The sequence below is a fragment of the Synchiropus splendidus genome, chromosome 13, assembly GCF_027744825.2.
Source record: "Synchiropus splendidus isolate RoL2022-P1 chromosome 13, RoL_Sspl_1.0, whole genome shotgun sequence".
NCBI classification, from domain to species: domain Eukaryota; kingdom Metazoa; phylum Chordata; class Actinopteri; order Syngnathiformes; family Callionymidae; genus Synchiropus; species Synchiropus splendidus.
In genome coordinates, this window is record NC_071346.1 from 1,474,810 (window position 1) to 1,487,228 (window position 12,419).

The 12,419-nt window shown below is 45.7% G+C and overlaps 1 protein-coding gene across 1 annotated transcript in view; it reads left to right on the top strand.

Moving 5' to 3' along the window:
• The window catches only part of b4galt2 (UDP-Gal:betaGlcNAc beta 1,4- galactosyltransferase, polypeptide 2), a 78,227-nt gene that overhangs the window by 31,671 nt on the left and 34,137 nt on the right, over positions 1 to 12,419 (top strand). The window contains exons 3-4 of the mRNA XM_053884362.1: positions 10,575 to 10,693; positions 11,485 to 11,601. Of these exons, the coding sequence (XP_053740337.1) occupies positions 10,575 to 10,693; positions 11,485 to 11,601 (236 nt within the window). The remainder of the gene's footprint in view (positions 1 to 10,574; positions 10,694 to 11,484; positions 11,602 to 12,419) is intronic.

Sequence of the window (12,419 nt, forward strand, 5' to 3'; positions counted from 1 at the left end):
TATTCACTGTGAAATTAAATGACACTATAAACCAATAAACTGAATTCTTATGCTCTTATCAAACTCTTATAAGGAATACAATTAAGCAAATATTGTAATTATTATAATGTATTGTATTATAATGACCTGTAAAAATCCTCCCCAGAAACCTATATTTAAAACAGATCACATTGTTTCTGTCACTCTTTTGAACAACTTTCATCTCCATGACATCACGAGAGCAGGAGGTGCTGTTGTCTGTCTGAACTGAATTGGCTGCAAGTTTTACTGTTGTTGTTGCACACTGATCCAGATTCTGATGGAGTCTGTTTGATCCATTTTCAAGTCCCCCCCAAACATGCCGCTCCGAGCTGGCAGCTGAACGGACAGAGGGACCCAGTAAACATAAGACAGTGACGAGACTCGACGGAACAGAACGGAACAGGCTGGCGACCAGCACCGAGATGACAAACTTCTCAGAGTCTGATGCGAACAAACTGCACAGCAAAACTTCCTGACAAGAGACAGTTTCTGGCTTCAGAGCCGTGATGCACTTTCATCGATTAGTAACTACTCACACTTATTTGTGTGTTAAATATGGAGACCTTGATCTGGTCAGTGACTGTGTTGTAACGTTGGCCCTGCCTTCCTCCACCTTCACCTACCTGCCCCCCTCATGTCCCGGTCAGCTCAACAGAGAAGCTGGTTGGTTGCTCTCCTCCCTTCATCCGCTAATGTTCTCATCCAACGTGTCCAGTGTCTTCGGGGTGAACAGTATCCATCTTGTTTTCTTCTGGGACTTTACTTTTTTTGGGAACTGAGCTCAGCTCTGAAGAGAGTGATGTTAGATCGCCTCACCCCTTCTTCTGTCTACAGAGCCGAACGACTCAAGTGTCTTATCTGTCAACCTTAATTAACTCATTAATAACTAAGTAAGGTGTTTTGTTGACGGCAGTGCTCATCAATCCTGACTGTAACGGTTCCTATATGTGAAACAGAACAGTTGATCTGGAGTGGAAGCGTCTGTGCAGAGGTGTCCGGTGTGTGCTGACACAAACACTCTCGCTTGACAGTGATGCCCGTTTTCGGCTTCCTTCTGTAGCTGACTTTCAATTACGCTCCATTGAATATGCGGATGCTTGGTTTTAAAGTTTGACTTTTCACTCTGCTTTTCTGGAGCACAGGCTCAGTCTCACCGCTCGCTTGCGCCCAACACTCACAGTGGCCCACATACACGACGAGGCGCGTTGCTGGAGAGCGCGTCTTACAGAGTCGCTTTTATAGGCCAGGAATGTCAGGTGACACATCGGTGCATCACTTTTTTATATTGTCTAAAGTTTTGCTGTGAGGTTTACAGTGAGCTAAAAGTCACATGAGGTCACGAGCGTAGCGCACAGTGATGCAATTTGTAAACAAGTTCTGGAAATCAGAGCTGAATTCCAAGACTGGTCGATCAATAATTCAAGTAACTGTTCGTAGCCGTCTTGAAGTCCCAACAGCGTAACCCAGAATTATGGGAAGTTTTAGGAACAGTATGAATTATTCAGTGTGTAGGGAGAGAGAGGGAGGAAGGACTGGCTCTCAGATAAACACAACTTCCTGCTGCTCCTCTTCACGTTGTTTTCTGGGTTGACAAAAGAGGCCAGCAGCCCCCAGGATTCTTCTCTCACGAGGAGCAGCGCTGGGAGCGACCGCTCGGCTCCACTTTTCAAGCACAATAATCCAGACTTTTTGGTGTTGAAAATGGGGAAAGTGTGTGGACGAGGTGTGTCGGTTTCCACTGGAGAACAGAGACCAGCCTGCGCGATCAGATTAGCTTGAGAAATGCTGATCATCTCTTCCTCTCAGTCTGGCTCCCTCTTTTCATGGCCAGAGATGAAAGGCCAAGTTGAGCAGCGAGGAAGAGGCCAGCCGCTGATGGAGACGATACAAAACAAGGCTTCTGTCCGTGCCTCCTCCTCCTCCTGCCCCTCGTGCAGCTCTCAGCTTCTCCCTCCGTTCGCTCTCTATCTTTAATCAGCTATCTGTTTCTTCTCCTTTCACCTTTTCCTCTGTCCTCCTCCCAACAATGCTCCTCTGTTCCTCTAGCCTTTCAGTGGAAATGGGATTCGTCGGCGTCTCTTTGGTGACAGACAGATTTGTGTTGCCGTGGTTCCAACTGAGCAGAAAAGCAAGACTGCGGTTACATCACTTCATTGCGCAGAGATGCTTGTGTGTGTGTGCTTGTATAGCTCGACCTGCGGGGACTAATTCTCAGAAACACACCTACTTGTGAGGCCATGTTCCTTGGCGGGGCCCTTTTGCTGGTGCCCACAAGGTTAAGCCTCAATTTTAGGATGAAAAATAACTGGGTCTTTATAATTGAGATTTAGTTTGGTTGAGGTCCTGGTTATGTTTAGTTAATTGTTTTGGATTGTTAGGTTTAGGAGGAGAGGCTGGAGAAAACACGGACGTCAGTGAGATTCCTCACAAAAATTCAAACGTGTCTGTATTTTTATATATTTCAAGAAAAACAACATTTAAAACTGAGAGTAAAACTAACATATTTATTGTGAAAGAAATTCACTGTTCTGTACAAAGAAAAAAAAAGTTAGATTAAAAAGGAGTTAAAACTTTCAATTTATATGACATTTCTGAAGCCAAAAATATTCTTGGCGTTTACCAGCTACTTAGCATGCTAGCTGTGAGTGTGGAACACACAGGTGAGGAGAACATCTGTGTGGAACATTGAGCCAGAAAACAGGAGAGAGTGTGTTTCACTCTCCAGAGCTGCTTCTGTGCATCATGAGCTCGACCGTTGGCAGGAGGACACGCTGACAGCGAGATGTAAACGAGACACTCGCAGGACACGCCCCACCGTAAGAGTGAAGGGAGTTCTGTCCTCTCATCACTCCAACTTGAATTAGTTTTACTTTTTGTTTCATTTCCAAACAAAAGCCAGGAGATATTTGTCTTGAGATAAAACAAACCAGTGACCCCAACAGGAAAATTAGGAAAACTTGTTGATCGACATTTTTTGAGGTTTAAATGTGACCGCTAGTGTCACCGAGGCTAAGGCTGCCATGGTGTGCGTTTGCAAGAGTGCAACTCTGAATACAACTGTCATTGAAATATGCATATATTTGAGCTCCTGCCTGTGTGTTGCATATTTTGTCTCAGAAACACGTTTTCTGTTCATGTGCCAACTAGCACATCAGCGTTAGCCAGCTGGACGCGGGCAGTGCGACCTGTTGTGGCACACATGCGCTCGTGTTGGCGCTCGCCTCTTTTCATCTGCCAGAGCCACTTTCCATATCCTATAACTCCCAAAGCTGCCAAAGAAACACACTTCTTATGGGCCCATTTGAATAATTAACTCTCCCTCCAGGGGCCGCCGTCCCCGGGCTGTTTGGCTTCGGATTACTCCACAATAATGGGATGACAATAATCTGGGATTTATGTCCCCGTGCACTGCGTTTCTGCACCGTCAATGAGCGTGTTATTTTCCAGTGTGTTACTGTGGACATGCACAGTCTTCTTTTAAAGGCAGCTAATGGTGTTTTGTGGTGACTTATCCTACTGTCCCGCAGAAGCCAACTGTGCCCTTCCTTACTACTTCACTAGAGAAGCTGGCCTTCGATCACTTTGGATAACAGCTTTCATTCTTACTACTGTAATGTCGAAATGTCTACCTCGTGAGACGAATAAAGGTTTGGCTTATCTCACTGTGCAGGATTGGAGCTTTAAAACAGTTGATTCTATCAAGCCATCTATAAAAGTGCTCAGTGGTTCAAAGAGGAACTAAAAGGGTCAGTCTTTTAACTTTAAACTAGACGACTAAATGATGGTGCTGACGTGTGCAGTGCTGCTGTGAACTCGCAACGAAACAGGACATTTTTCTGAACAAGATGGCAACCGTCATTGTTTATCTCCGACAAGGTCATGTCTTCAGTGGATTTGCTTTGTCTTTGCCTGTGTTCAAAATAACTTGAGAAGTCATGGATGGATTTGGATGCCATTTTCAGGAACTTTGTGAAATGGGACAAGGAACTCATGGTATAATTTTGGATGAATTCTGGATCCAGAATTTTTTTACTTAATGAACTGTGTGTATGTGACTCAGCAAACTGTTACGTGTTCTTTTAAGACTATAGCGGCTTCAATAATCGTGTTTGAGGTTTGGGGAAGGAATGAATGTTTTGAGCGTGACTGTTTTGGAAAATGAGAGAATCTCTTGGAAAAAACTGGAATGAAGAGTTAAGTAAAAGAAGTGTGGAAAAATGTCTCTTCTGAGTTAGGTTAAATACTGATGAACACAATATCAATTTGTTAAATATAACGCTAAATTGTGGGCGTTGTCGGCGGAATACTACACTATATGAGCGTAAAAAGACCAGGTGGTCTAAGTTTTGTTTACTTTAGTTTTGTTACAATAATATTTAAGTTCAATTTCAGGGATGGATGCAAATTGATTAAATAAAATTTTGAATACATCTGTGAAGGATAGATGCTGTTGAAGGAAGAAGTCAATTGCTTTTATTTTTTTGAAAATGTGTGAATTTTGTGTTTTAAATTCATCTAAAATATATTCAGCAAATCAGTTTTTTCAAAGAACTTGAAGATAAATTCAAAATAAAGAAGCAAGATATTTGTGCCTTTATGTACATGAATATACTGTGTTGTGTGTTGTGTTGTGTTATGCATTAATTTTACTGCGCCCATTTTAGCCACTTCTTGTTGGACAATACTCCCAATATCCAACTAGGTCTCGCTTTCTGTTTTGAGGAAAGTTGGGGTTGTTAAGTCTCTTTTGTGGCCAGGCACGATCGATGCCGCTCTTCTCTCCTCTTTGGCGCCAGTCAGTGGAAAATTTGGGAAAAAGATGATGCACCTTTCATTTAAATCGATAAAACATGGCGTATAACTCCTCTTGGCAGCTAAAGTGCGAGCGTTTTGCCCAACAGCTGTTGCCACAGTGGGAGAGAAACTTCATTTTCCTGCTCATTTTCACACTTGTTGGTGTTCAACATTGGAATTCTGCAGAGCAGGCGGAGTAGCCACGGTAAAGCAGAGAGACGGTAATCACATACAAGCACCGCCTGGAGCGCTCCTCTAAGAAACAACATATTTCAAGTTGCTGTGCTACACAATGTCTTTAAGTTGTGCGCAGACCAGAAGTGAGGGCATGAATATTAAATAAGAGCAACAGCTAAAAGCTGCTTGTCCTAGCATACCTCGTGTTTATAGGATGCCTCTTTCATTTTTAATAAAGCAACATCACACGATTCAAAGTGAAAAGGGTTCTATTGCCTTGAGGGGAGCTGTGGTAGAAGTTTCTTGGAATCATTACCACTTGAATGTGAGTATGTTCTTATTAGCACCGTGAGCTTTCATGTCTTTCATGGCAGTGATAGAAGAAGAAGACGACCCTGGTCTGCTGCGTGATGCTCTGCACTCACACTTGAACCCGGTTCCTTTGCCTCTCTCTTCTTTTCATCTCTCTAATCCCATCCTTCTTCTCCTCTGCCAGAATTGTTTGGTGCTCCCTCCCTCCATCTGTTTTACGCCCCCAAGTTCCAATAAAGCTCCGAACACTGCGGTGAACATGCTGCGCACATGGGTTTGTGCCTCGTTCTTTGGCTAATGATGCAAAACCTTCCTATTACGCTGATCAGCGTTTTCTGCACTGGGGTTGTCTGAGTCCAACGGTTCTGATTGGAGGGAAGAGTCCAGTCACTTCTTTGATGCGCCGGGATTTGATCATAACTAGGGCTTCTGGCGTTTTGGCTGCACGGGCAAGTGGTGGGGAGCTCCCGGAGGAGACCTCTCCAGGAGTGCTGACAAGGTCTGAACCTATCGCCCGCTCTCGGTTTTAAATGATTCAATGGGAGTGTTTGGAGGTCGGCTTCTTCTCTATCGCGCCGGCGGCGCGCAGTTGAGTGATGCAATTTCAGCCGGTGTTGCTCTGCCACGTAATATCCTGTCTGGAACATTCCCTTGCTTTTTGTTCTGCTCATCTTGGGCCTCCCAGCATCCTCTTGCTGTTTGGTCCTGCGTGCGACGGCATCACTGTTAACCCTTCGGAGGCTGATGGCTTGTCCTTTTCTTCTCCGTGACACACTGCTGCACTCCCCCGCGCACACACACAAACGCGCCTGTGTGGAGGTCTCGCGTGTCTGGAGCTTCTTGGAAGGTGATAATCCTCTGATCCAGTGACACACACACAGACTGAGTGCCACACTTGATCATCGGGTGTAAATCCGTTCATTCAAGACTCTCTCGCAGACGCCTCCTCTGGGTGGTGATCTCTTTTTTCAGTGCAGAGGAGCCGCTGTTCTGATCCGACTCGCTCACCTGTCAAGTTTTGGTCACGACTGAAGCCCCTCACCACAGATGAGAGTAGGAACGTAGGTCACCCAGGCGTTCCAAAGTGAGGTCCCTGCATGGCCCCAACCCCTGTGTGAGCAGCTCTGTCTCCATTCATTTTGGCCAAAATAATGCACAAAAGGACATGAAAAAGGCTCACCTTTCTGCAGAATCCCATTTTTTGTTGCCAAAGAAACTTTGTCCATATTTTTAGTATAAAACCTGGTCTTCTGTACAGTAAAGGAACCGCTCATGGCCATCACCCTTTCCCCAGCCTCTCCCCCTAAACCTGAACCATTCAAAATACATAGCTCACCTGAACCAGGACTCTGACACAAAATGTAATTGAATTGTATTGACCCAGTTATTTTGAAATTTTAATGCTCAAATTGAGGCTTAAACCAAATGTGCACCGTCAAAATGTCCCCACAAAGGAGGTGTGTTTCCAAGAAGTATAGCTATACGAGGACCACACACTCTCACATTCTCATTTTTATCCCTGGGACACGCACAAGAAGGTCAGGATGGGACCCTTGATTAAAAACTGACGGACAAGCTGCTGTCTTGTTGTTGAGGCAGGAGCTGTTCAGTCACGTCAAGTGGTGGTGTTACACGCTGACTCTGGTGTCGGAGGTTTAATTAAACCAGATAGGGAGTCCATCATTTCTGATCACCTACCAGGAGATGTTGGCGATGTCATGAGGGACTTCCATTTTCCCTGCCTCTGAGGGAGCAGACATGAGGTGAACCTCGGCCACTGTGACTCTTGCTTCCTGTGACTCATTCACTTGCAGCCATGACCTCATCCTGGCTGTTGCTAATCCCTGAATTAAGTCTTTCATACTTCTCTCTCTCACACCACGACACCAAACGGACTTTATACAGTGACACCTACAGTTCCTGATGACAGGCCTTATCAAGTGGGTTGTCACCTCGAGTTTGTCCTTGAAGCGTTGCACCGAGACCTGACTCCCTGCTGAGTCCATTTTGAATCAACCCCTGGATCTAAACCTGCCCACCCGTCAGTATCTCAGGTTTCTATGATGAAGGCAGGTTGTGTTGTTCTGGGCTTTACACAGTGTGAGTCTTGCTTCGTTCAGAGCTGAGTCAAGCGTTTTAGTCCGAACTGTGCCTCCAAAAATGTGTTCATGAGTGTCGGAACCGATGGTTCGCCCTGTGCGTCCTGGAGTTGCAGTGAGTTCAAACTGTTCTGAGCCTGATTGACCTCCCTGTTTGGTGAACCTTCCCCTCTGAAAGTTGATTTGTGAGTGCGAATTGTCGGCTCGGACGGAGCGGCCAACCTTCCTGCTTGAGTCGCCTCCAGATGAAAAATGCTCTGGGCTGACAAAAGTAGGTGTTTTGGAAAAGATTTAAACGTCCTCCCCTCATGCACGAGTCAGAGCCAAGCGGCAAAGGTGAAGCTCATTACGAGAGTCAGTGAAGTTGTGGAATCTGAGAGCAGCATTTGAATTAAACATGAGCGAGGTTGGGGATGGAAAACGCAGATCGACTTGACTAAAACGAAGCAGGCAGCAGGAAGCCAGAGTTGGAAATGAAACTGAAAACTTTTCTTCAAGTGTGAAGAGGTCTACTGTTCCAAAACACCGGGAAATATGGGCATAAAGTTGGGTGACGTTACAGGGTCTGACTGTCTACACTATCTCCTTCACACCACCGTCCTCACTGCTTCAGAGAAGATCCGTCTGACAGGGAGCAGGAAGTAGATCAGGGCCGTGACGGGTGGGAGGAGATGAGGGGTCTGGAGCCCTGACCCCACCTCCAGACCTCATCTCTCCTACAGTGCCCCCTGCCTGTAGCTCTAGATTGACTCCCTGTTTGACTGAGTCTCAGTTGTGGTTTTAAAGCCTCTGCATCATGATGAAGATTCATGGAATGTACCATTACTTTTCTTTAACCTGTCTCTTCCAAAAGTTAGTATTTAGACATGATTTGCTTCCTTCCTTCAGAAAACAGCCTCACTTTCACCCACCTGCTTGTTGGTCACCAGCCAAACTTAAATGGCTGGAACATTAAGTTAAGTGGAGCAGATGTCGACACGGTTCCTTCCCCATTGTTCCGTATCACTTGATATTATTATATGGACACATGCCTTACTTTCCACTCAGAGATGCTGATTATTAATTACCAGACCTCTAATTTTCTCGTACTTTCATCGCCGAGCCATGTGCACTCGCCATCATTCACTGGATTATTCATTCAAAGCATTTCGATTGGATGGATTTAGAGGAGATTTTGTGGCAGTTTTATAACTATCTGCTGGCTGCAGCGCAGCTTCATGGAGTGATATTGATCTGCTCATCAAACCCTCAGCAGGAAAGCCAGCAGACTTATTAAAATCTCATTTAACGTGATTGAAGTTTGGCAGCCAGTGTGTGGATGTGAGCTTCCCGCTCGAATCAATGAGCCCTTTCTTTCCCCGAGTTTTGTTCATCACAGTGCGGGGACTGGTTTTCTGAAGACTCCAGCGCGTGGAAATTCATATCTGCGACCTGAGAGAGAAGCATTTCGCTTTGTTGTGTCTCCTGGAGTGGCTCAGATGCCAAATCACACGGTGCTTAAATGGTTTTGGAGATGTTTTACGGAGCTTCGTCGCTGCTTCATTCCGGCTCTGCTATGTTTTGCTGCCTTCACAGTGGGGCTGGAAGTGGGACACTTAGGATTAGGAATGGAACAAAAAAAGACATCCCTCTCCAACCTGCAGCCGTCCTCATGTGATCCATCTCTTCATAAGCCCGGCTGGATGCGGGTCCGTTTCGCGGGGCACTGGACTTTAGTTTCTTCTAGATATTTCTATTAAAAACATGCTGAAACCACCATGATCATGTCCACCTTCATGATCTGGTTCCCACTTGTTCCCATGTTTCTATTTTATTTGAGATTTTATCTTTCAAAATGATTCTGAAGGCATGAGGGCACTCATTCAAGCCATGGAAGACGTGCAGCAGAAGCCCTGCCTCTAGCATCTAGCGGAGGAGTCTGGGTGAGTCCAGCCAGGAGGAGGCCCTGTGGGAAGTCCCGGGATTGTCCTTGTAGCGGTTTCTGGGGGGGGGGAATCTGGCTGTCTTCTCTTCAGTTGCTGCCCCCACGACCCACCGTGCGATAAGCAGCATCAATCTGCATCACTGGTTTTCACTAGTTTGTGGATTCATTTATAATACTTTAAAAAGTCAAAGCTTCTTTATGACAGCAGGCTGTAAAAGAGTGGACTTTTGGTCAAGTGGTCAGCGAAAGTGACCCCTCGGGGCCTCTGTGTTGAGCTGTGCTTGTGCGATAACTAGATGCTTTATGAGCATGTAAGCTTGTTAGCATCGATCACGCTTCCGTCCGCCTGTCGATCACGGAAGACCTTTCAGCAAGAAGCTCAATACTAACTGTGTTTTTTGAAGACTTTCCATATGGAACTGTACATTGATAAAAAAAAAAAAAAAACGTATCAGCGGTCACCAAGGAAGTTAAACTGCCAGGTGACTTCTGAAATCGGATCGAATCGACTTAGCCGCTCCTTTTGTAGCGCTTGTTCAGCAGAACGTTTTTAATGCCGTGATGGAGAACCTGAATAAAATGGCTACACTGTAATGTTAAAAAAAAAAGTCTCGCAGGAGCCTCTCATGGAACTTTCCGGTCGTCCTGCTGGAGCACCTCTTACAATCTCTGACAGACAGTCTCTTTATATATTCTTTCTGTAGCATAGCGTGTCAAAATGTTTCAATTAGCTTCAGCTCTGGGCCTCCCGAGTGGGTCTGTTTTTTTCTGAGTCAGAGTTCAGCCCGAGTCATGCTCTTCTCTTTGAATGTTTCTGGCGTGAATGATGATTTATAGATTTTAAGGGATCTTTGTGAAGCCCGTGCCACAGTGTTTAATCTATTCTCCATCAAAGGAATGATTGATGGATTCATCGTGCTCTGCTGTGTCACTGCGTCAGTCAGCGCCGTGTAATTGGCTCTGGTGTTTACACGCAGAGACTTCAAAGTCTGTCAGTTTTTGCGTAATATATGATTTTCGAAGCGTCTTAGTAAATGTATGCAGAGTATTTCCCGAGGAAGCCTCATATCTGCTCAGATTGCGCAGTTTGATACACGTGGTGGGCTGCTTTGAAGCGTAAAGCTCTCTCCCTCTCTGGTCCACACGTTCTCCTTCCTTCACTCCATCATCTCTTTTCTTCCCTCCACTCATTCATCTTCCATTGCCTCTGTTGATCGCCTCATAAATCTGCTCGCTTCTCTCCACAGTGGGACGTTTGTTGATCGAGTTCGGTTCCCAGATGACGATGGAACGAGTGCAGAAAGAGAATCCAAATGTGACGGAGGGAGGGCGCTACACGCCACCAGACTGCCGGCCCAGATGGAAGGTGTGTGTCTCCTTGATTTACATCCTGTTTAACAAGAAGGTCCCCGTTTGGAGCCCATGGTAAAGCGACCCTCGGCTGTGGGGAGGGGTCGTGATTGAAGTAGTGAGAGGGTGTAGGAGGTTGCCACTGGAAACTGGCAGCAGAAAATGGATAAAGAAACCCGATCTTTCATTTGCACTCACAACTCACCTCCTCCCCTGGCCATTCTGAGCTGTCGACGGAAATTGTTTCAGCCATGAACAAAAAGAAGAGAACAGAAGTAGAAAGCAGCTCATTTTCACCAGTATTATTTATTTTAACTTTGTTGTATAGTTGCAATATGAACAGATTAAAATTTCAATCTCAGTCACACAAAAACTGAGCTGGGAGTTGTACTGAAAAAGTGTAGAGGAAGAGGCTGTTGACACCTCCATGGTGGTGACCTTGTTCCCTCTGCAGTACAGGGCTTATGGGAGTGTGAAGAAGCATCTCCTTCTTGATGTTGTTGTCAGCTTGGAAATGTGCGAGCTCCCAGTGAGTCACCAGCGTCTCCCTTGGATGAGCATTTTCTTTCTGGGATGGGAATCAGTTCACTAGTGATCTCAGCTCAACCGTGACACGCTGGGAAACAGAACCACTTCAAACCAACTCACACAAGAGATACACAAGAGACCCGCTTCCTGCATCCGTTCCGCGTGTGGAGAGCATGCTGCTGGATGGAACAGATGGGTCTCCTGCAAATGTCGCCCTGTGGGCCCAGGTGCATGTCGATGTGATGCTGAATGACAGCAGGATCTCTGTCTGCCGTCCAGGTGGCCATCATCATTCCGTTCCGCCACCGTGAGAACCATCTAAAATACTGGCTCCACTACCTCCACCCCATCCTCAGACGTCAGAAGATCGACTACGGCATCTATATCATCAACCAGGTAGGCATGCTTGCGACGAGCGTCAGAACTAATCAGCAGTTTGAAAAAGTGTGGCTCCCCTGTGGCTCCCACCTGCCTCCTCTGTCTGCGCCCGGCGCTTGGCTCTCTCCATTACACCTAAACACCAGCAGCTGTATCTGTGTCTCTCAGCAACTCTCTTATCTCCAAGATGGAGCGTTTATGAAGAGCTTTTGTCTGGTCTCAGGGGTTCATCCAGAGGTCTGCTTATGTGATATACATTAAAGTTCTTCTCTGTTTCTCTTCTCTTTCACACCGGCTTATTTCCACTCTCCTGTAACAGTGAGGCTGCGCCGTTTTAATTTGATGCGGAGGCAATTATTCACACGGTGACCTACATTCAGTTTGTTCTTCCTTTTAAAATTCAATTTTCTCAAAGGTCTCAATGTTGATTTTCAATACGCTTTGCCATTAAAATGAGAGGATATAATCACATTTCCTCCAGCGCACCCTCCAAGGTCACATCCTGAGAACCTGACTCAAGATTTAGTTCTTATTGTTACATCCAAACTGGAGCTTGATCTGACAGAAGCAGGTCCATATTAGAGCTCAGAACAAAAACTCCTTTAGTTCACGCATGTATTAACTGATGGGCTGATCTTGGACGAGGTTTCATTTCTCTTTCTGCAGCTGTTTTCCTCGACACACACTTGCAACTTCTCTGCGTATCAAAGGCACATTTAAAGCTTAAGAATCAGTTTGTTTGGATGTAACAAAGGAGTTTACCTACTAAATCACTTCTGAAGATTCTTTTTTACTGTGCGGCCATTAGAGCTGCGATGCCGTCTATCAGAATGCTT